Source organism: Dendropsophus ebraccatus, chromosome 2, assembly GCF_027789765.1.
Source record: "Dendropsophus ebraccatus isolate aDenEbr1 chromosome 2, aDenEbr1.pat, whole genome shotgun sequence".
Lineage (NCBI taxonomy): Eukaryota > Metazoa > Chordata > Amphibia > Anura > Hylidae > Dendropsophus > Dendropsophus ebraccatus.
In genome coordinates, this window is record NC_091455.1 from 3,948,658 (window position 1) to 3,973,093 (window position 24,436).

Genomic DNA, 24,436 nt, shown 5'->3' on the forward strand with positions numbered 1-24,436 from the left:
AAAAAAAAAAAAAAAAAAAAAAAAGAATCCGTTCCCGGCATGCAGTGGGAAGGGGGCGCGTGGATTACCGGGAAGTGTAGTATTAGTGAAGTTTAAGACTTCGATTGTGTACGGATGGGGCGCTGAGGCATGCCGGGAGCTGTAGTCCTACGATCGGAAGCTCAAATTTGACTGGTAAGACTCGTGACTACAGCTCCCGGCATTCCTAGTGCGTCCGTGCAGTTGCATGCCGGGAGGTGGAGTCCAGACGAGCCGAGCCGGGGCTGCCCAAGGAGATTCGAGACTACAGTACCCGGCATGCATTGCGCCTGCGCCCAGAGGCAGGACGGGAGCTGTAGTTCCCCGCTGTGTACAGGCAGCGCAGCGACTACAGCTCCCGGCAGGCTTGGCGGCGGGCCGCGTCCCTCGGCAGTGTGTGGTGACCCGCGGGCTGGGAGCTCGGGAGTGACCCGGCGGGCACCATGCTGAAGTGCATCCCGCTGTGGCGATGTAACCGGCATGTGGAGTCTGTGGATAAGCGGCACTGCTCCCTGCACGCTGTGCCCGACGAGGTGTACCGGTACAGCCGCAGCCTGGAGGAGCTGCTCCTGGACTCCAACCAACTGCGGGAGCTGCCGAAGGTGAGGAGGGGGGGACCGGGGGGACCGGGAGGGGGGGACCGGGAGGACCGGGAGGACCGGGAGGGGGGGGGGACCGGGAGGACCGGGAGGACCGGGAGGGGGGGGGGACCGGGAGGAGGGGGGGACCGGGGGGACCGGGAGGACCGGGAGGACCGGGAGGGGGGGGGGGACCGGGAGGACCGGGAGGACCGGGAGGAGGGGGGGACCGGGGGGACCGGGAGGAGGGGGGGACCGGGGGGACCGGGAGGAGGGGGGGACCGGGAGGAGGGGGGGACCGGGAGGACCGGGAGGGGTGAGGAGGAGGGGGGGACCGGGAGGGGTGAGGAGGAGGGGGGGACCGGGAGGGGTGAGGAGGAGGGGGGGACCGGGAGGGGTGAGGAGGAGGGGGGGACCGGGAGGGGGGGACCGGGAGGGGTGAGGAGGGGGGGACCGGGAGGGGGGAGGAGGGGGAGGGACCGGGAGGGAGGGACCGGGAGGAGGGACTGGGAGGGGTGAGGAGGGGGGGACCGGGAGGAGGGACTGGGAGGGGTGAGGAGGGGGGGACCGGGAGGGGGGGACCGGGAGGGGTGATGAGGGGGGGGAGGGAGGGAGGGGGGGACCGGGGGGACCGGGAGGGGTGAGGAGGGGGGGACCGGGAGGGGTGAGGAGGGGGGGGACCGGGGGGAGGGGGGAGGAGGGGGAGGGGCGGGGGAGGGGACGGGGAGGGGGGAGGAGGGGGAGGGGAGGAGGAGGGGACCGGGAGGGGGGAGGAGGGGAACCGGAGGGAGGTGGAGGAGGGGGAGGGGAGGAGGAGGGGACCGGGAGGGGGGAGGAGGGGAACCGGAGGGAGGTGGGGGACCGGGAGGGGGGAGGGGGGGACAGGGAGGGGAACCGGAGGGAGGTGGGGGACCGGGAGGGGGGAGGGGGGGACAGGGAGGGGAACCGGAGGGAGGGGGGGACAGGGAGGAGAAGAGGGGGGAGGGGGGACCGGGAGGAGAGGGGGGAGGGGGGGACCGGGAGAGGGGAGGAGGAGGAGGGGGGATCGGGAGAGGGGAGGAGGAGGAGGGGGGATCGGGAGAGGGGAGGAGGAGGGGGAGGGGGGATCGGGAGAGGGGAGGAGGAGGAGGAGGAGGGGGGGGGACCGGGAGAGGGGAGGAGGAGGAGGGGGGGGGAGGAGGGGGGGGGGAGGAGACCGGGAGGGGGGAGGAGACCGGGAGAGGGGAGGAGGAGGGGGGGGGGGGAGACCGGGAGAGGGGAGGAGGAGGAGGAGGGGGGGGGGGGAGACCGGGAGAGGGGAGGAGGAGGAGGAGGGGGGGGGGGGAGACCGGGAGAGGGGAGGAGGAGGAGGGGGGGGGGGGGAGACCGGGGGGGGAGGGGGGGGGGGGGGGGAGACCGGGGGAGGAGGAGGGGGGGGGGGGGGAGACCGGGAGAGGGGAGGAGGAGGAGGAGGGGGGGGGGGGGAGACCGGGAGAGGGGAGGAGGAGGAGGGGGGGGGGGGGGAGACCGGGAGAGGGGAGGAGGAGGAGGAGGGGGGGGGGGGAGACCGGGAGAGGGGAGGAGGAGGAGGAGGGGGGGGGGGGGAGACCGGGAGAGGGGAGGAGGAGGAGGAGGGGGGGGGGGGAGACCGGGAGAGGGGAGGAGGAGGAGGAGGGGGGGGGGGGAGACCGGGAGAGGGGAGGAGGAGGAGGAGGGGGGGGGGGGGAGACCGGGAGAGGGGAGGAGGAGGGGGGGGGGGAGACCGGGAGAGGGGAGGAGGAGGAGGAGGGGGGGGGGGGGAGACCGGGAGAGGGGAGGAGGAGGAGGGGGGGGGGGAGACCGGGAGAGGGGAGGAGGAGGAGGGGGGGGGGAGACCGGGAGAGGGGAGGAGGAGGAGGGGGGGGGGAGACCGGGAGGGGGGGGGACCGGGAGAGGGGAGGAGGAGGAGGGGGAGGGGAGACCGGGAGAGGGGAGGAGGAGGAGGAGGAGGGGGAGGGGAGACCGGGAGAGGGGAGGAGGAGGAGGAGGGGGGGGGGGGGAGAGACCGGGAGAGGGGAGGAGGAGGAGGAGGGGGGGGGGGAGAGATCGGGAGAGGGGAGGAGGAGGAGGAGGGGGGGGGGAGAGACCGGGAGAGGGGAGGAGGAGGAGGGGGGGGGAGACCGGGAGAGGGGAGGAGGAGGAGGGGGGGGGGAGACCGGGAGAGGGGAGGAGGAGGAGGGGGGGGGAGACCGGGAGAGGGGAGGAGGAGGAGGAGGAGGACCGGGAGAGGGGCTTGGGGGAGGGGGGGGGGAGCACCCCGTGGTGTGAGGGTTTCCCGGGCAGTGGCAGGAGGCTGTCTGGTGGTGGGGGGGGGGGTTACACCTGTATAGGTGATGGTGACTGCTGCTGGTTTGTTGCTTTGTGCCGGTTCTCCTGGCGCTGCGGCTGGCGCTGCGGCTGGCACTGCCCTGGTAATTGCAGTGATTAATGCGCTGAGGAGATGCTGTCACTGGTCTGACAGGCCCGGCCGCCACTACCACCGCTGCCACTGAGAGGGTGCCCTCCTCCATATAAAAGAGTTTTATGAGAACATTATCATTGCTGCCCCCTGAGTCCGTCCTGCCCAGCGCCAACATAACCCTGCCCCCCCCCCGTGCCCCCCGAGAGGGTCTGTCCTGCCCAGCGCCAACATAACCCTGCCCCCCCCTGTGCCCCCCGAGAGGGTCTGTCCTGCCCAGCGCCAACATAACACTGCCCCCCCCCTGTGCCCCCCGAGAGGGTCTGTCCTGCCCAGCGCCAACATAACCCTGCCCCCCCCTCTGTGCCCCCCGAGAGGGTCTGTCCTGCCCAGCGCCAACATAACCCTGCCCCCCCCTGTGCCCCCCGAGAGGGTCTGTCCTGCCCAGCGCCAACATAAACCTGCCCCCCCCTCTGTGCCCCCCGAGAGGGTCTGTCCTGCCCAGCGCCAACATAACCCTGCCCCCCCCCCCCCTGTGCCCCCCGAGAGGGTCTGTCCTGCCCAGCGCCAACATAACACTGCCCCCCCCCCTGTGCCCCCCGAGAGGGTCAGTCCTGCCGCTTCCAGCATCACCTGTGGTGAGGTCTTCCACTGTGTGGGTTCGGGTGTTGTGTTTACTTTCAGGGTGTTGATGGGCGAGCGGCCTCCCCTCCCGTGTGTGGCACCTCCTGCCCATCCGGCTGGGTCTGCGGAGGGTGATGGCGGCTTCTACCACTACAACAACAAATGGGTGCCCTGTGTGGGGCGGGTCTAGGCACGGAAGGGGGCGTGATTATCGCCGCCCGGTATCTGGGTGTGATGGGTGACACGGCGGTTGTAGTGTCTCACAGGATCCATTGTTCTCCGAGCTACAACATTAACCCTGTGTGCGTCCTATATACAATCTATTACTCTCTGGTATCAGCCATGTCAGGCGGGGGGGGGGGGGGGGGTGACTGTAGGACAGGTATATACAATCTATTACTCTCTGGTATCAGCCATGTCAGGCTGGGGGGGGGAGGTGACTGTAGGACAGGTATATACAATCTATTACTCTCTGGTATCAGCCATGTCAGGCTGGGGGGGGGGGGGGGGTGACTGTAGGACAGGTATATACAATCTATTACTCTCTGGTATCAGCCATGTCAGGCTGGGGGGGGGAGGTGACTGTAGGACAGGTATATACAATCTATTACTCTCTGGTATCAGCCATGTCAGGCTGGGGGGGGGGGGGTGTAGGACAGGTATATACAATCTATTACTCTCTGGTATCAGCCATGTCAGGCTGGGGGGGAGGTGACTGTAGGACAGGTATATACAATCTATTACTCTCTGGTATCAGCCATGTCAGGCTGGGGGGGGAGGTGACTGTAGTACAGGTATATACAATCTATTACTCTCTGGTATCAGCCATGTCAGGCTGGGGGGGGGGGGGTGTAGGACAGGTATATACAATCTATTACTCTCTGGTATCAGCCATGTCAGGCTGGGGGGAGGTGACTGTAGGACAGGTATATACAATCTATTACTCTCTGGTATCAGCCACGTCAGGCTGGGGGGAGGTGACTGTAGGACAGGTATATACAATCTATTACTCTCTGGTATCAGCCATGTCAGGCTGGGGGGGGGGTGTAGGACAGGTATATACAATCTATTACTCTCTGGTATCAGCCATGTCAGGCTGGGGGGGGGGGTGTGACTGTAGGACAGGTATATACAATCTATTACTCTCTGGTATCAGCCATGTCAGGCTGGGGGGGGGGGAGGTGTAGGACAGGTATATACAATCTATTACTCTCTGGTATCAGCCATGTCAGGCTGGGGGGGGGAGGTGACTGTAGGACAGGTATATACAATCTATTACTCTCTGGTATCAGCCATGTCAGGCTGGGGGGGGAGGTGACTGTAGGACAGTTATATACAATCTATTACTCTCTGGTATCAGCCATGTCAGGCTGGGGGGGGAGGTGACTGTAGGACAGGTATATACAATCTATTACTCTCTGGTATCAGCCATGTCAGGCTGGGGGGGGGGGGGGGTGTAGGACAGGTATATACAATCTATTACTCTCTGGTATCAGCCACGTCAGGCTGGGGGGAGGTGACTGTAGGACAGGTATATACAATCTATTACTCTGGTATCAGCCATGTCAGGCTGGGGGGGAGGTGACTGTAGGACAGGTATATACAATCTATTACTCTCTGGTATCAGCCATGTCAGGCTGGGGGGGGGAGGTGACTGTAGGACAGGTATATACAATCTATTACTCTCTGGTATCAGCCATGTCAGGCTGGGGGGGGGGGTTAGGACAGGTATATACAATCTATTACTCTCTGGTATCAGCCATGTCAGGCTGGGGGGGGGGGTGTAGGACAGGTATATACAATCTATTACTCTCTGGTATCAGCCATGTCAGGCTGGGAGGGGGGGGGGGGTGTGACTGTAGGACAGGTATATACAATCTATTACTCTCTGGTATCAGCCATGTCAGGCTGGGGGGGGGGGAGGTGTAGGACAGGTATATACAATCTATTACTCTCTGGTATCAGCCATGTCAGGCTGGGGGGGGGGAGGTGACTGTAGGACAGGTATATACAATCTATTACTCTCTGGTATCAGCCATGTCAGGCTGGGGGGAGGTGACTGTAGGACAGGTATATACAATCTATTACTCTCTGGTATCAGCCACGTCAGGCTGGGGGGAGGTGACTGTAGGACAGGTATATACAATCTATTACTCTCTGGTATCAGCCACGTCAGGCTGGGGGGGAGGTGACTGTAGGACAGGTATATACAATCTATTACTCTCTGGTATCAGCCATGTCAGGCTGGGGGGGAGGTGACTGTAGGACAGGTATATACAATCTATTACTCTCTGGTATCAGCCATGTCAGGCTGGGGGGGGGGAGGTGACTGTAGGACAGGTATATACAATCTATTACTCTCTGGTATCAGCCATGTCAGGCTGGGGGGGGGTGTGACTGTAGGACAGGTATATACAATCTATTACTCTCTGGTATCAGCCATGTCAGGCTGGGGGGGGGGAGGTGTAGGACAGGTATATACAATCTATTACTCTCTGGTATCAGCCATGTCAGGCTGGGGGGGAGGTGACTGTAGGACAGGTATATACAATCTATTACTCTCTGGTATCAGCCATCTCAGGCTGGGGGGCGGGTGTAGGACAGGTATATACAATCTATTACTCTCTGGTATCAGCCATGTCAGGCTGGGGGGGGGGGGTGACTGTAGGACAGGTATATACAATCTATTACTCTCTGGTATCAGCCATGTCAGGCTGGGGGGGGGAGGTGTAGGACAGGTATATACAATCTATTACTCTCTGGTATCAGCCATGTCAGGCTGGGGGGGGGGGGGGTGTAGGACAGGTATATACAATCTATTACTCTCTGGTATCAGCCATATCAGGCTGGGGGGGGGGTGTAGGACAGGTATATACAATCTATTACTCTCTGGTATCAGCCATATCAGGCTGGGGGGGGAGGTGACTGTAGGACAGTTATATACAATCTATTACTCTCTGGTATCAGCCATGTCAGGCTGGGGGGGGGGTGACTGTAGGACAGGTATATACTATCTATTACTCTCTGGTATCAGCCATGTCAGGCTGGGGGTGTGACTGTAGGACAGGTATATACAATCTATTACTCTCTGGTATCAGCCATGTCAGGCTGGGCGGGGGGGGAGGTGACTGTAGGACAGGTGTATACAATCTATTACTCTCTGGTATCAGCCATGTCAGGCTGGGGGGGGGGGGTGTAGGACAGGTATATACAATCTATTACTCTCTGGTATCAGCCATGTCAGGCAGAGGGGGGGTGACTGTAGGACAGGTATATACAATCTATTACTCTCTGGTATCAGCCATGTCAGGCAGGGGGGGGGGGAGGTGACTGTAGGACAGGTATATACAATCTATTACTCTCTGGTATCAGCCATGTCAGGCTGGGGGGGGGAGAGGTGACTGTAGGACAGGTATATACAATCTATTACTCTCTGGTATCAGCCATGTCAGGCTGGGGGGGGGGGTGTAGGACAGGTATATACAATCTATTACTCTCCGGTATCAGCCATGTCAGGCTGGGGGGGGAGGTGACTGTAGGATAGGTATATACAATCTATTACTCTCTGGTATCAGCCATGTCAGGCTGGGGGGGAGGTGACTGTAGGACAGGTATATACAATCAATTACTTTCTGGTATCAGCCATGTCAGGCTGGGGGGAGGTGACTGTAGGACAGGTATATACAATCTATTACTCTCTGGTATCAGCCATGTCCGGCTGGGGGGGGGGGTGACTGTAGGACAGGTATATACAATCTATTACTTTCTGGTATCAGCCATGTCAGGCTGGGGGGGGGGGGGTGTAGGACAGGTATATACAATCTATTACTCTCTGGTATCAGCCATGTCAGGCTGGGGGGGGGGCGGGGGGAGGTGACTGTAGGTCTGGCCGGTCGGGTGTTTCTGTGAGAAAAGGGAAGGAAATGTCCGGGATGTGGAATGAGGAAGAGAAGGATGAGCCGCGTTCCTGGAATTCACCTCCTGCCTCCTCCAGCTCTAGGCTGCTCCACCTGTATGTGCGGTGTATAATAGAGGCGCCCCCTGTGTGCTGCATTTAGCAATGCATCACTGACAGCGACATAACTGCTCCTCTTATATCACTGCTGTACTATAATAAGATATCAGCCTCTCCTCTTATATCACTGCTGTACTGTAATAAGATGATATTAGCCTCTCCTCTTATATCACTGCTGTACTGTAATAAGATATCAGCCTCTTCTCTTATATCACTGCTGTACTGTAATAAGATATCAGCCTCTCCTCTTATATCACTGCTGTACTGTAATAAGGTGATATCAGCCTCTCCTCTTATATCACTGCTGTACTGTAATAAGATATCAGCCTCTCCTCTTATATCACTGCTGTACTGTAATAAGATATCAGCCTCTCCTCTTATATCACTGCTGTACTGTAATAAGATATCAGCCTCTCCTCTTATATCACTGCTGTACTGTAATAAGATATCAGCCTCTCCTCTTATATCACTGCTGTACTGTAATAAGGTGATATCAGCCTCTCCTCTTATATCACTGCTGTACTGTAATAAGATATCAGCCTCTCCTCTTATATCACTGCTGTACTGTAATAAGATATCAGCCTCTCCTCTTATATCACTGCTGTACTGTAATAAGATGATATCAGCCTCTCCTCTTATATCACTGCTGTACTGTAATAAGATGATATCAGCCTCTCCTCTTATATCACTGCTGTACTGTAATAAGATGATATCAGCCTCTCCTCTTATATCACTGCTGTACTGTAATAAGATGATATCAGCCTCTCCTCTTATATCACTGCTGTACTGTAATAAGATGGTATCAGCCTCTCCTCTTATATCACTGCTGTACTGTAATAAGATATCAGCCTCTCCTCTTATATCACTGCTGTACTGTAATAAGATATCAGCCCCTCCTCTTATATCACTGCTGTACTGTAATAAGATATCAGCCTCTCCTCTTATATCACTGCTGTACTGTAATAAGATATCAGCCTCTCCTCTTATATCACTGCTGTACTGTAATAAGATATCAGCCTCTCCTCTTATATCACTGCTGTATTGTAATAAGATATCAGCCTCTCCTCTTATATCACTGCTGTATTGTAATAAGATATCAGCCTCTCCTCTTATATCACTGCTGTACTATAATAAGATATCAGCCTCTCCTCTTATATCACTGCTGTACTATAATAAGCGTGCAGCGTGCAGCCGTCGAATGTTGTTATTGAATGTTCCTCCCCAAGCAAGTTTATATGGTTATAATGGTCTGATGGGAGGAGATATTTGGGTGATGGAGCCCCCGGCTGGTAACAGAGGACAATAGCTGCTGTGTCCCCCCTGTCACTGGGCGGGGGCGCTCTGCACTCACAATGGTGCGGTTCATGCCTGGCTGCCCCCTGTATTCTGCTACAGCCGGGTGGAGGGTGACAGCAATGTAGGGATGTGTAGAAGACGGCACTTCTGTGGTGGTGGTGCTCGCGGTAAGGAATGTGCCCGGCACTCACCCACTCAGTTATGCTTCTTTTATTGTGGTGCAGCAAACGTAGGGTACACCTAACACTGATGAAGACCATGCTGGGCCGAAACGCGTCCTTATACCCCACGTTTGCTGCATCACAATAAAAGAAGCATAACTGACTGGGTGAGTGCCGGGCTCTTCCTATTACCAGCACACAGCAACGGGCAGCAGAGGGTTAACAGTGAGCAGTGTCAGCTGACCGAGGGGCGGAGCCTCTACATTATCACATGTCATGTGCTGAGGGGATGTTACAGTGTATCAGTGCAGACAGTCCTCTATGTGCTGAGGGGATGTTACAGTGTATCAGTGCAGACAGTCCTCTATGTGCTGAGGGGATGTTACAGTGTATCAGTGCAGACAGTCCTCTATGTGCTGAGGGGATGTTACAGTGTATCAGTGCAGACAGTCCTCTATATGCTGAGGGGATGTTACAGTGTATCAGTGCAGACAGTCCTCTATGTGCTGAGGGGATGTTACAGTGTATCAGTGCAGACAGTCCTCTATGTGCTGAGGGATGTTACAGTGTATCAGTGCAGACAGTCCTCTATGTGCTGAGGGATGTTACAGTGTATCAGTGCAGACAGTCCTCTATGTGCTGAGGGGATGTTACAGTGTATCAGTGCAGACAGTCCTCTATGTGCTGAGGGGATGTTACAGTGTATCAGTGCAGACAGTCCTCTCCTCTATGTGCTGAGGGGATGTTACAGTGTATCAGTGCAGACAGTCCTCTCCACTATGTGCTGAGGGGATGTTACAGTGTATCAGTGCAGACAGTCCTCTATGTGCTGAGGGGATGTTACAGTGTGTCAGTGCAGACAGTCCTCTATGTGCTGAGGGGATGTTACAGTGTATCAGTGCAGACAGTCCTCTATGTGCTGAGGGGATGTTACAGTGTATCAGTGCAGACAGTCCTCTATGTGCTGAGGGGATGTTACAGTGTATCAGTGCAGACAGTCCTCTATGTGCTGAGGGGATGTTACAGTGTATCAGTGCAGACAGTCCTCTAGTGCTGAGGGGATGTTACAGTGTATCAGTGCAGACAGTCCTCTATGTGCTGAGTGGATGTTACAGTGTATCAGTGCAGACAGTCCTCTCCTCTATGTGCTGAGGGGATGTTACAGTTGTATCAGTGCAGACAGTCCTCTCCTCTATGTGCTGAGGGGATGTTACAGTGTATCAGTGCAGACAGTCCTTCTATGTGCTGAGGGGATGTTACAGTGTATCAGTGCAGACAGTCCTCTATGTGCTGAGGGGATGTTACAGTGTATCAGTGCAGACAGTCCTCTATGTGCTGAGGGGATGTTACAGTGTGTCAGTGCAGACAGTCCTCTCCTCTCTGTGCTTGAGGGGATGTTACAGTGTATCAGTGCAGACAGTCCTCTCCTCTATGTGCTGAGGGGATGTTACAGTGTATCAGTGCAGACAGTCCTCTATGTGCTGAGGGGATGTTACAGTGTATCAGTGCAGACAGTCCTCTCCTCTATGTGCTGAGGGGATGTTACAGTGTATCAGTGCAGACAGTCCTCTATGTGCTGAGGGTGGCTGTTACAGTTGTATCAGTGCAGACAGTCCTTCCTCTATGTGCTGAGGGGATGTTACAGTGTATCAGTGCAGACAGTCCTCTATGTGCTGAGGGATGTTTACAGTGTATCAGTGCAGACAGTCCTCTATGTGCTGAGGGGATGTTACAGTGTATCAGTGCAGACAGTCCTCTATGTGCTGAGGGGATGTTACAGTGTATCAGTGCAGACAGTCCTCTATGTGCTGAGGGGATGTTACAGTGTATCAGTGCAGACAGTCCTCTCCTCTATGTGCTGAGGGGATGTTACAGTGTATCAGTGCAGACAGTCCTCTATGTGCTGAGGGGGTGTTACAGTGTATCAGTGCAGACAGTCCTCTCCTCTATGTGCTTAGGGGATGTTACAGTGTATCAGTGCAGACAGTCCTCTATGTGCTGAGGGGATGTTACAGTGTGTCAGTGCAGACAGTCCTCTCCTCTATGTGCTGAGGGGATGTTACAGTGTATCAGTGCAGACAGTCCTCTCCTCTATGTGCTGAGGGGATGTTACAGTGTATCAGTGCAGACAGTCCTCTATTGTGCTGAGGGGATGTTACAGTGTATCAGTGCAGACAGTTCCTCTATGTGCTGAGGGGATGTTACAGTGTATCAGTGCAGACAGTCCTCTATGTGCTGAGGGGATGTTACAGTGTATCAGTGCAGACAGTCCTCTATGTGCTGAGGGGATGTACAGTGTATCAGTGCAGACAGTCCTCTCCTCTAGTGCTGAGGGGATGTTACAGTGTATCAGTGCAGACAGTCCTCTATGTGCTGAGGGGATGTTACAGTGTATCAGTGCAGACAAGTCCTCTATGTGCTGAGGGGCTGTACAGTGTATCAGTGCAGAAAGTCCTCTATGTGCTGAGGGGATGTTACAGTGTATCAGTGCAGACAGTCCTCTATGTGCTGAGGGGCTGTTACAGTGTATCAGTGCAGACAGTCCTCTATGTGCTGAGGGGCTGTTACAGTGTATCAGTGCAGAAAGTCCTCTATGTGCTGAGGGGATGTTACAGTGTATCAGTGCAGACAGTCCTCTATGTGCTGAGGGGCTGTTACAGTGTATCAGTGCAGACAGTCCTCTATGTGCTGAGGGGATGTTACAGTGTATCAGTGCAGACAGTCCTCTATGTGTGAGGGGATGTTTACAGTGTATCAGTGCAGACAGTCCTCTATGTGCTGAGGGGATGTTACAGTGTATCAGTGCAGACAGTCCTCTATGTGCTGAGGGATGTTACAGTGTATCAGTGCAGACAGTCCTCTATGTGCTGAGGGGATGTTACAGTGTATCAGTGCAGACAGTCCTCTCCTCTATGTGCTGAGGGGATGTTACAGTGTATCAGTGCAGAAAGTCTCTCCTATGTGCTGAGGGGATGTTACAGTGTATCAGTGCAGACAGTCCTCTATTGTGCTGAGGGGATGTTACAGTGTATCAGTGCAGACAGTCCTCTATGTGCTGAGGGGATGTTACAGTGTATCAGTGCAGACAGTCCTCTCCTCTCTGTGCTGAGGGGATGTTACAGTGTATCAGTGCAGACAGTCCTCTCCTCTATGTGCTGAGGGGATGTTACAGTGTATCAGTGCAGACAGTCCTCTATGTGCTGAGGGGATGTTACAGTGTATCAGTGCAGACAGTCCTCTCCACTATGTGCTGAGGGGATGTTACAGTGTATCAGTGCAGACAGTCCTCTATGTGCTGAGGGGATGTTACAGTGTATCAGTGCAGACAGTCCTCTATGTGCTGAGGGGATGTTACAGTGTATCAGTGCAGACAGTCCTCTATGTGCTGAGGGGCTGTTACAGTGTATCAGTGCAGACAGTCCTCTATGTGCTGAGGGGATGTTACAGTGTATCAGTGCAGACAGTCCTCTATGTGCTGAGGGGATGTTACAGTGTATCAGTGCAGACAGTCCTCTCCTCTATGTGCTGAGGGGATGTTACAGTGTATCAGTGCAGACAGTCCTCTATGTGCTGAGGGGATGTTACAGTGTATCAGTGCAGACAGTCCTCTCCTCTATGTGCTGAGGGGCTGTTACAGTGTATCAGTGCAGACAGTCCTCTATGTGCTGAGGGGATGTTACAGTGTATCAGTGCAGGACAGTCCTCTCCTATGTGCTGAGGGGATATTACAGTGTATCAGTGCAGACAGTCCTCTCTATGTGCTGAGGGGATGTTACAGTGTATCAGTGCAGACAGTCCTCTATGTGCTGAGGGGATGTTACAGTGTATCAGTGCAGACAGGTCCTCTATGTGCTGAGGGGCTGTTACTGTGTATCAGTGCAGACAGTCCTCTATGTGCTGAGGGGATGTTACAGTGTATCAGTGCAGACAGTCCTCTATGTGCTGAGGGGATGTTACAGTGTATCAGTGCAGACAGTCCTCTCCTCTATGTGCTGAGGGGATGTTACAGTGTATCAGTGCAGACAGTCCTCTATGTGCTGAGGGGATGTTACAGTGTATCAGTGCAGACAGTCCTCTATGTGCTGAGGGGATGTTACAGTGTATCAGTGCAGACAGTCCTCTATGTGCTGAGGGGATGTTACAGTGTATCAGTGCAGACAGTCCTCTATGTGCTGAGGGGATGTTACAGTGTATCAGTGCAGACAGTCCTCTATGTGCTGAGGGGATGTTACAGTGTATCAGTGCAGACAGTCCTCTATGTGCTGAGGGGATGTTACAGTGTATCAGTGCAGACAGTCCTCTATGTGCTGAGGGGATGTTACAGTGTATCAGTGCAGACAGTCCTCTCCTCTATGTGCTGAGGGGATGTTACAGTGTATCAGTGCAGACAGTCCTCTATGTGCTGAGGGGCTGTTACAGTGTATCAGTGCAGACAGTCCTCTATGTGCTGAGGGGCTGTTACAGTGTATCAGTGCAGACAGTCCTCTCCTCTATGTGCTGAGGGGATGTTACAGTGTATCAGTGCAGACAGTCCTCTATGTGCTGAGGGGATGTTACAGTGTATCAGTGCAGACAGTCTCTATGTGCTGAGGGGATGTTACAGTGTATCAGTGCAGACAGTCCTCTATATGCTGAGGGGATGTTACAGTGTATCAGTGCAGACAGTCCTCTATGTGCTGAGGGGCTGTTACAGTGTATCAGTGCAGACAGTCCTCTATGTGCTGAGGGGATGTTACAGTGTATCAGTGCAGACAGTCCTCTATGTGCTGAGGGGATGTTACAGTGTATCAGTGCAGACAGTCCTCTATGTGCTGAGGGGATGTTACAGTGTATCAGTGCAGACAGTCCTCTATGTGCTGAGGGGATGTTACAGTGTATCAGTGCAGACAGTCCTCTATGTGCTGAGGGGATGTTACAGTGTATCAGTGCAGACAGTCCTCTATGTGCTGAGGGGATGTTACAGTGTATCAGTGCAGACAGTCCTCTATGTGCTGAGGGGATGTTACAGTGTATCAGTGCAGACAGTCCTCTATGTGCTGAGGGGATGTTACAGTGTATCAGTGCAGACAGTCCTCTATGTGCTGAGGGGATGTTACAGTGTATCAGTGCAGACAGTCCTCTATGTGCTGAGGGGATGTTACAGTGTATCAGTGCAGACAGTCCTCTCCTCTATGTGCTGAGGGGATGTTACAGTGTATCAGTGCAGACAGTCCTCTATGTGCTGAGGGGATGTTACAGTGTATCAGTGCAGACAGTCCTCTATGTGCTGAGGGGATGTTACAGTGTATCAGTGCAGACAGTCCTCTATGTGCTGAGGGGATGTTACAGTGTATCAGTGCAGACAGTCCTCTATGTGCTGAGGGGATGTTACAGTGTATCAGTGCAGACAGTCCTCTATGTGCTGAGGGTGATGTACAGTTGTATCAGTTGCAGACAGGTCCTCTCCTCTATGTGCTGAGGGGCTGTTACAGTTTATCAGTGCAGACAAGTTCCTCTATGTGCTGACGGGGATGTTACAGTGTTATCAGTGCAGGACCAGTTCCTCTCCTCTACTGTGCCTGTAGGGGCTGTTTACAGTGTGTCAGTGCAGGACATGTCACCCTCTAGTGCTGAAGGGGATGTTACAGTGTATCAGTGCAGACCGTCCTCTATGTGCTTGAGAGGGGATGTTACTAGTGTATCAGTGCAGGACAGTCCTCTATGTGCTGAGGGGGATGTTACAGTGTATCAGGCAGACAGTCCTCTATGTGCTGAGGGGCTGTTACAGTGTATCAGTGCAGACAGTCTTCTCCTCTATGTGCTGAGGGATGTTAACAGTGTATCAGTGCAGACAGTCCTCTCCTCTATGTGCTGAGGGGATGTTACAGTGTATCAGTGCAGGACAGTCCTCCTCTATGGCTGAGGGGATGTTACAGTGTATCAGTGCAGACAGTTCCTCTATGTGCTGATGGGATGTTACAGTGTATCAGTGCAGACAGTCCTCTCCTCTATGTGCTGAGGGGATGTTACAGTGTATCAGTGCAGACAGTCCTCTATGTGCTGAGGGGATGTTACAGTGTATCAGTGCAGACAGTCCTCTCCTCTATGTGCTGAGGGGATGTTACAGTGTATCAGTGCAGACAGTCCTCTCCTCTATGTGCTGAGGGGATGTTACAGTGTATCAGTGCAGACAGTCCTCTCCTCTATGTGCTGAGGGGATGTTACAGTGTATCAGTGCAGACAGTCCTCTCCTCTATGTGCTGAGGGGATGTTACAGTGTATCAGTGCAGACAGTCCTCTATGTGCTGAGGGGATGTTACAGTGTATCAGTGCAGACAGTCCTCTATGTGCTGAGGGGATGTTACAGTGTATCAGTGCAGACAGTCCTCTATGTGCTGAGGGGATGTTACAGTGTATCAGTGCAGACAGTCCTCTATGTGCTGAGGGGATGTTACAGTGTATCAGTGCAGACAGTCCTCTATGTGCTGAGGGGATGTTAGTGTATCAGTGCAGACAGTCCTCTCCTCTATGTGCTGAGGGGATGTTACAGTGTATCAGTGCAGACAGTCCTCTATGTGCTGAGGGGATGTTACAGTGTATCAGTGCAGACAGTCCTCTCCTCTATGTGCTGAGGGGATGTTACAGTGTATCAGTGCAGACAGTCCTCTCCTCTATGTGCTGAGGGGCTGTTACAGTGTGTCAGTGCAGACAGTCCTCTCCTCTATGTGCTGAGGGGCTGTTACAGTGTGTCAGTGCAGACAGTCCTCTCCTCTATGTGCTGAGGGGCTGTTACAGTGTGTCAGTCTGCTATCACTAGTTGCCTAGACTGGTGCAGGTGTAGCAGACCCTCAGCTGTGAGGAGTTTTGGCTTCAGGACTATTTTATTCCGGTGACATAGAGCAGAGTCTTGGGAGATGCCACTAAATCAATGAATGTGGTGGACGAGCTGTGTTCCCCTTTGCCGGACCCACTGATCTCTCACCCCTGGTTGGCCAATAGGACTCACAGGACAGAGCGGCAGCTCCCGGGGCCCCTGTAAAGATGATATATTTGTTATGGCGGAGCCACATGCTCTGCAGCGGCCAAGAAAGTACTTCCTGGTTGTGTGGAGTCACATGGTATATCACGTGATCAGTTCATGTGGTGATTACTAGGGAGAGATTTATCACAGCTACCATAGCATCCAATCACACTGCAGCTTTATTTTACTAGGGACCATGTATATATCTGAGCTGCGATTGGGATCCGTGATTGGTTGCCATGGGAGCTGCGATTGGTTGCCATGGGTAACAATGGATATTTTGGAATCTCAGGCTGCTGACTGGCTGGGAGGGGTCATGTGATCCCCATGTGACCTGCTCCACCTGACCCCTGCAGGGTGACTGACTGTAGTTATCAGAGGGGCGAGTGCAATGGTGGTGAGCGCAATACCTTATCCAGACTTGTGCTGTTTGGGGGCGACATTCTCTGCCGGCGGTGCTGGCCGGGTTCTGGTGTGGTGTTTTTGGGTCTGGTCCTGTGGCATGGGGGTTGCAGGGCCGTTCCATGGCCCCCGTTCCCTGGCTGTGCACGCCTGCGGGGGTGGTGGTCGCTGACTAGTACAGTGTGGACTTAGTGTAGGGACCCATGTGTATCAGATACCTGCACGAGGTACATGGGGCAGTGTGGCTTGATCAATTCACATACAGAATTCTGATGTTTTTTATGCAGCCGAGAGGCACTAGTATCAGCCATAGGTGTGAGGTGCAGCACTCTTTTTCTTCCCTGAACTCTATCAGACACTGTCGCCGCATGCCCTACACTCATGTTCTTTACTCTCATCATCATCTTGGGCTCAGGGCTTCCTGCTTCTTCCTTCCTGCTGGTTTGGGAAGTAGAGATTTCCTGTTGTTCTGCTGAGAAGTGAGACAATTGTATCCAGTGTAGACAATGCTCTGTGAGCTCCAGACTGATACATTGTACATAGCTAGTCCTGCTCTCAGCTGTATCCAGTATAGACAATGCTCTGTGAGCTCCAGACTGATACATTGTACATAACTAGTCCGTCTCTCAGCTTTATCCAGTATAGACAATGCTCTGTGAGCTCCAGACTGATACATTGTACATAGCTAGTCCTGCTCTCAGCTGTATCCAGTATAGACAATGCTCTGTGAGCTCCAGACTGATACATTGTACATAACTAGTCCGTCTCTCAGCTTTATCCAGTGTAGACAATGCTCTGTGAGCTCCAGACTGATACATTGTACATAACTATTCCGGCTCTCCGCTTTATCCAGTGTAGACAATGCTCTGTGAGCTCCAGACTGATACATTGTACATAGTCCTGCTCTCAGCTGTATCCAGTATAGACAATGCTCTGTGAGCTCCAGACTGATACATTGGACATAGTCCTGCTCTCAGCTGTATCCAGTATAGACAATGCTCTGTGAGCTCCAGACTGATACATTGGACATAGTCCTGCTCTCAGCTGTATCCAGTGTAGACAATGCTCTGTGAGCTCCAGACTGATATATTGTAGCAGACCAGTACGTGTGATGTGTTGCAGCAGGTCCCATCACTATTGTTCTACAGGGGGTTAATCCGCCTGACACAGCTGTTCTCGGCTTCATTGTGTCACTGCCGGGGAGGGGATGTGCCATTCACTCCTATTTGGGGGGGGCGGTCTCTATGATAGGAGATTAGAGTGTCAGCTCCTGGGGTCAGGGAGGATGGGAGTGATGATACACTGTGTGTGATAGGAGATTGTGGGTGTTGTAGTCCTCAATGTCCACTCTCACTCTCTCACACTCACTCACTCACACTCTCTCACTCACTCACTCTCTCACTCACACTCTCTCACTCACTCACACTCTCTCACTCACTCACACTCTCTCACTCACTCACACTCTCTCACTCACTCACACTCTCTCACTCACTCACACTCTCTCACTCACTCACACTCTCTCACTCACTCACACTCTCTCACTCACTCACACTCTCTCACTCACTCACACTCTCTCACTCACTCACACTCTCTCACTCACTCACACTCACTCTCTCACTCACTCACACTCTCACACTCACTCTCACTCTCTCACTCACACTCTCACACTCTCACACTCTCTCACTCACTCACTCACACTCTCTCACACTCTCTCTCTCGCTCTCTCTCTCGCTCTCTCTCTCTCTCGCTCTCTCTCTCGCTCTCTCTCGCTCTCTCGCTCTCTCTCTCTCGCTCTCTCTCTCGCTCTCTCTCTCTCGCTCTCTCGCTCTCTCTCTCTCTCTCTCTCGCTCTCACACTCTCTCTCTCTCTCGCTCGCTCGCTCGCTCTCTCTCTCTCGCTCTCTCTTACACTCTCGCTCTCTCTCTCTCTCTCGCTCTCACACTCTCTCTCTCTCTCTCTCTCTCTCTCTCCAGCCGTTCTTCCGGTTACTGAATCTGAGGAAGTTGGGACTGAGCGACAATGAGATCCAGCGGCTCCCCCCAGAGGTCGCCAACTTCATGCAGCTGGTGGAGCTGGACATCTCCCGCAACGGTAAGCGCTGAGGGATGGAGCAGTGCACTGGCGGTGATGTGGTGAGGGAGCTGTGCGCTGGCGGTGATGTGGTGATGATGCTGTGCACTGGCGGTGATGTGGTGAGGGAGCTGTGCACTGGCGGTGATGTGGTGAGGGAGCTGTGCGCTGGCGGTGATGTGGTGATGATGCTGGCGGTGATGTGGTGATGATGCTGGCGGTGATGTGGTGAGGGAGCTGTGCGCTGGCGGTGATGTGGTGATGATGCTGTGCACTGGCGGTGATGTGGTGAGGGAGCTGTGCACTGGCGGTCATGTGGTGAGGGAGCTGTGCACTGGCGGTGATGTGGTGAGGGAGCTGTGCACTGGCGGTCATGTGGTGAGGGAGCTGTGCACTGGCGGTGATGTGGTGAGGGAGCTGTGCACTGGCGGTGATGTGGTGAGGGAGCTGTGCACTGGCGGTGATGTGGTGATGATGCTGTGCGCTGGCGGTGATGTGGTGAGGGAGCTGTGCACTGGCGGTGATGTGGTGATGATGCTGTGCGCTGGCGGTGATGTGGTGAGGGAGCTGTGCGCTGGCGGTCATGTGGTGAGGGAGCTGTGCGCTGGCGGTCATGTGGTGAGGGAGCTGTGCTTGGGGGGGGGGGCAGGGGGGTGTAGTGTCTTCTACCCCCCCCCCCCCCCCTCTTCTTTTTGTTACTTTTTCTCTTTTTTTTCCCAGACATTCCTGAAATTCCAGAAAGTATCAAGTTCTGCAAATCATTAGAGATCGCTGACTTCAGCGGGAACCCCCTGTCCAGGTATTGAGCCCCCCTGTCTATGTTATGGGGGATCAGAGCTCTAGGACCCTGCTTGGCCGTGTTATGGGGGTTCCTGACCTCTAGGACCCCGCTTAGCTGTGTTATGGGGGTTCCTGACCTCTAGGATCCTGCTTAGCTGTCTTATGGGGGTTCCTGACCTCTAGGACCCCGCCTGGCCGTGTTACGGGGGGGTTGTTGACCTCTAGGACCCTACTTGGCGATGTTATGGGGGGATGCTGACCTCTATGACCCCTCCTTATGGAGGAATCTTTCTTAGGAGGCCCCTTTACATGGAGGCGGTGGGGGGGCACTCTCAGGGGTCCGTAGATGTAATTACAGTTCTCCCCTCCTCTTCCTGCAGGCTGCCTGATGGATTCACCCAGCTCCGCAGCCTGGCGCACCTGGCACTGAATGATGTCTCCCTGCAGTCTCTGCCCAGTGATATCGGCAAGTAAGTGTCCCTGCTCCCGGCTCTGTGCCAAGGACTGCGGCTGTGTCATGTGACCTGTAGGGGTGGGGCATGCCAGGGACTGCAGCTGTGTCATGTGACCTGTAGGGGTGGGGCATGCCAGGGACTGCAGCTGTGTCATGTGACCTGTAGGGGTGGGGCATGCCAGGGACTGCAGCTGTGTCATGTGACCAGGAGGGGTGGGTGTCATAACAGGGACTGCGCCTGTGTCATGTGATCACGTCACACGGGGGGGTCCTCTAGGGGGTGACTTTCTGTTGCCGTGGTGATGTCCATGTACTTTGGATCTTACATGTGTGTGTTTTGCTCTAGTTTGGCGAATCTGGTGACGTTAGAGCTGCGAGAAAACCTCCTGAAATCCGTTCCTACGTGAGTATAGGCCCATGAGCCCCCCCCCCAACATGGGTCCTATCAGCACCCTTTTTGACCCCCCCCCCCCCTTACACACACAAAGGTGTCCCATCAGGGTCTCGCTCACTCTCTTGGTCTTTTTCATCCAGATCTCTGTCATTCCTGGTTAAATTGGAACATTTGGACCTGGGGAGCAATGATCTGCAGGTTTTGGTAAGCAGAGCGTCTCACCTCTGGGCCATGGCAGAAGCACCACTCTGAACCTGACTGATCCCTTTCCTCTCTGAGCCTGACTGCCACCCCTCCTCTCTGAGCCCGACTGCCACCCCTCCTCTCTGAGCCCGACTGCCACCCCTCCTCTCTGAGCCTGACTGCCACCCCTCCTCTCTGAGCCTGACTGCCACCCCTCCTCTCTGAGCCTGACTGCCACCCCTCCTCTCTGAGCCTGACTGCCACCCCTCCTCTCTGAGCCTGACTGCCACCCCTCCTCTCTGAGCCTGACTGCCACCCCTCCTCTCTGAGCCTGACTGCCACCCCTCCTCTCTGAGCCTGACTGCCACCCCTCCTCTCTGAGCCTGACTGCCACCCCTCCTCTCTGAGCCTGACTGCCACCCCTCCTCTCTGAGCCTGACTGCCACCCCTCCTCTCTGAGCCTGACTGCCACCCCTCCTCTCTGAGCCTGACTGACCCCCCCCCCCCTCTTCTCTCTCTGTAGCCAGATACACTGGGGGCGCTGCCCAACCTGCGGGAATTGTGGTTGGACCGGAACCAGCTGTCTGCATTACCTCCGGTCAGTGGTCTTGGTGGGATGGGTGGAGTTGTGGTGGTGATGTGTACTTTCTTTGGAGGTGGGAAGGTCTGTGTGTGTGGTGGGGGGGCGGGTGATGGGTGGTCTGTCTGTGTGTGTGTGTGTGGAGGGGTGATGGGTGGTCTCTGTGTATGATGGGGTGGTGGGTGGTCTGTGTGTGTGTGGATGGGTGGTGGTGCTGGGTGGTCTCTGTGTGTGGATGGGTGGTGGTGCTGGGTGGTCTCTGTGTGTGGATGGGTGGTGGTGCTGGGTGGTCTCTGTGTGTGGATGGGTGGTGGTGCTGGGTGGTCTCTGTGTGTGGATGGGTGGTGGTGCTGGGTGGTCTCTGTGTGTGGATGGGTGGTGGTGCTGGGTGGTCTCTGTGTGTATGTGTGTGTGTGTAAGGGTGGTGATGGGTGGTCTCTGTGTATGAGGGGGGGCTGGGTGGTCTCTGTGTATGAGGGGGGGCTGGGTGGTCTCTGTGTATGAGGGGGGGCTGGGTGGTCTGTGTGTGTTGAGGGTGGTGGTGCTGGGTGGTCTCTGTGTGTGGATGGGTGGTGGTGCTTGGTGGTCTCTGTGTGTGGATGGGTGGTGGTGCTTGGTGGTCTCTGTGTGTGGAAAGGTAGTGATGCTGGGTGGTCTCTGTGTATAAGGGGGTGCTGGGTGGTCTGTGTGTGTGGGAAGGGTGGTGGTGCTGGGTGGTCTCTGTGTCTGTGTGGGGTGCTGGGTGGTCTGTGTGTGTGTGTGGGGGGTGCTGCGTGGTCTGTGTGTGTGTGTGGGGGGGGTGCTGGGTGGTCTGTGTGTGTGTGTGGGGGGGGTGCTGGGTGGTCTGTGTGTGTGTGTGTGGGGGGGGTGCTGGGTGGTCTGTGTGTGTGTGTGGGGGGGGTGCTGCGTGGTCTGTGTGTGTGTGTGGGGGGGGTGCTGGGTGGTCTGTGTGTGTGTGGGGGGGGGGTGCTGGGTGGTCTGTGTGTGTGTGGAAGAGTTGGGGGGGTGATGGGCAGGGGACGTCTCGGAGTGTCGGCTCCTGCTTGCTCTCACACCATGTTGGCCTTTTTGTAGGAGTTGGGGAACCTCCGGCGTCTGGTTTGTCTAGATGTGTCGGAAAATAAGCTGGAGCAGCTTCCTGCGGAGATCAGCGGCCTCATATCCCTGACCGACCTCCTGCTGTCCCAGAACCAGCTCAGCAGCTTACCGTCCGGCATCGGTCAGTGCAGTGTGTAGGGGAGCTCTGCCCGTCCTCCATCACTATACTCAGTGCAGTGTGTAGGGGAGCTCTGCCAGTCCTCCATCACTATTCTCAGTGCAGTGTGTAGGGGAGCTCTGCCCGTCCTCCATCACTATACTCAGTGCAGGGTATGGGGGAGCTCTGCCCGTCCTCCATCACTATACTCAGTGCAGGGGGGGGGGAGTTCTGCCCGTCCTCCATCACTATACTCAGTGCAGGGTATGGGGAGCTCTGCCCATCCTCCATCACTATACTCAGTGCAGGTTATGGGGGAGCTCTGCCCGTCCTCCATCACTATACTCAGTGCAGGGGAGGGGAGCTCTGCCCGTCCTCCATCACTATACTCAGTGCAGGTTATGGGGGAGCTCTGCCCATCCTCCATCACTATACTCAGTGCAGGTTATGGGGGAGCTCTGCCCGTCCTCCATCACTATACTCAGTGCAGGGGGGGGGGGAGCTTTGCCCGTCCTCCATCACTATACTCAGTGCAGGGTATGGGGGAGCTCTGCCCGTCCTCCATCACTATACTCAGTGTAGGTTATGGGTGAGCTCTGCCCGTCCTCCATCACTATACTCAGTGCAGGGGGGGGGGGAGCTCTGCCCGTCCTCCATCACTATACTCAGTTCAGGTTATGGGGGAGCTCTGCCCGTCCTCCATCACTATACTCAGTGCAGGTTATGGGGGAGCTCTGCCCGTCCTCCATCACTATACTCAGTGCAGGGGGGGGGGAGCTCTGCCCGTCCTCCATCACTATACTCAGTGCAGGGGAGGGGAGCTCTGCCCGTCCTCCATCACTATACTCAGTGCAGGTTATGGGGGAGCTCTGCCCGTCCTCCATCACTATACTCAGTGCAGGGGGGGGGGGAGCTCTGCCCGTCCCCCATCACTATACTCAGTGCAGGGGAGGGGAGCTCTGCCCGTCCTCCATCACTATACTCAGTGCAGGGGGGGGGGAGCTCTGCCCGTCCTCCATCACTATACTCAGTGCAGGGGGGGGAGCTCTGCCCGTCCTCCATCACTATACTCAGTGCAGGGGGGGGGAGCTCTGCCCGTCCTCCATCACTATACTCAGTGCAGGTTATGGGGGAGCTCTGCCCGTCCTCCATCACTATACTCAGTGCAGGGGGGGGGGGAGCTCTGCCCGTCCTCCATCACTATACTCAGTGCAGGGGGGGGGGGAGAGCTCTGCCCATCCTCCATCACTATACTCAGTGCAGGGGGGGGGGGGGGAGCTCTGCCCGTCCTCCATCACTATACTCAGTGCAGGGGGGGGGGGGGGGAGCTCTGCCCGTCCTCCATCACTATACTCAGTGCAGGGGGGGGGGGGAGCTCTGCCTGTCCTCCATCACTATACTCAGTGCAGGTTATGGGGGAGCTCTGCCCGTCCTCCATCACTATACTCAGTGCAGGGGGGGGGGAGCTCTGCCCGTCCTCCATCACTATACTCAGTGCAGGCGGGGGGGGGGGAGCTCTGCCCGTCCTCCATCACTATACTCAGTGCAGGGGGGGGGGAGCTCTGCCCGTCCCCCATCACTATACTCAGTGCAGGGGGGGGGGGGAGCTCTGCCCGTCCTCCATCACTATACTCAGTGCAGGGGGAGGGGGGGAGCTCTGCCGGTCCTCCATCACTATACTTAGTGCAGGTTATGGGGGAGCTCTGCCCGTCCTCCATCACTATACTCAGTGCAGGGGGGGGGGGAGCTCTGCCCGTCCTCCATCACTATACTCAGTGCAGGGGGGGGGAGCTCTGCCCGTCCTCCATCACTATACTCAGTGCAGGTTATGGGGGAGCTCTGCCCGTCCTCCATCACTATACTCAGTGCAGGTTATGGGGGAGCTCTGCCCGTCCTCCATCACTATACTCAGTGCAGGTTATGGGGGAGCTCTGCCCGTCCTCCATCACTATACTCAGTGCAGGGGGGGGTGAGCTCTGCCCTTCCTCCATCACTATACTCAGTGCAGGTTATGGGGGAGCTCTGCCTGTCCTCCATCACTATACTCAGTGCAGGGGGGGGGGGGGGAGCTCTGCCCGTCCTCCATCACTATACTCAGTGCAGGGGGGGGGAGCTCTGCCCGTCCTCCATCACTATACTCAGTGCAGGTTATGGGGGAGCTCTGCCCGTCCTCCATCACTATACTCAGTGCAGGTTATGGGGGAGCTCTGCCCGTCCTCCATCACTATACTCAGTGCAGGGGGGGGGGGGGGTCTCTGCCCGTCCTCCAT

The 24,436-nt window shown here is 55.6% G+C and overlaps 1 protein-coding gene across 16 annotated transcripts in view; it reads left to right on the forward strand.

Annotated features, from left to right (window-relative positions):
* Positions 1 to 323: 323 nt before the first annotated feature.
* The window catches only part of SCRIB (scribble planar cell polarity protein), a 101,477-nt gene continuing 77,364 nt past the window's right edge, over positions 324 to 24,436 (forward strand). For 8 of the 16 annotated variants that reach the window (XM_069956927.1, XM_069956931.1, XM_069956934.1 and 5 more), the window contains exons 1-8: positions 325 to 620; positions 18,484 to 18,601; positions 19,301 to 19,379; positions 19,741 to 19,830; positions 20,161 to 20,217; positions 20,349 to 20,412; positions 20,915 to 20,989; positions 22,046 to 22,190. In XM_069956927.1, coding sequence (XP_069813028.1) covers positions 462 to 620; positions 18,484 to 18,601; positions 19,301 to 19,379; positions 19,741 to 19,830; positions 20,161 to 20,217; positions 20,349 to 20,412; positions 20,915 to 20,989; positions 22,046 to 22,190 — 787 coding nt within the window. In that variant the 5' untranslated portion in view covers positions 325 to 461. Of the gene's footprint in view, positions 621 to 18,483; positions 18,602 to 19,300; positions 19,380 to 19,740; positions 19,831 to 20,160; positions 20,218 to 20,348; positions 20,413 to 20,914; positions 20,990 to 22,045; positions 22,191 to 24,436 lie in introns of all 16 variants that reach the window. The other 8 variants (XM_069956933.1, XM_069956937.1, XM_069956941.1 and 5 more) reach the window with 3 other exon arrangements.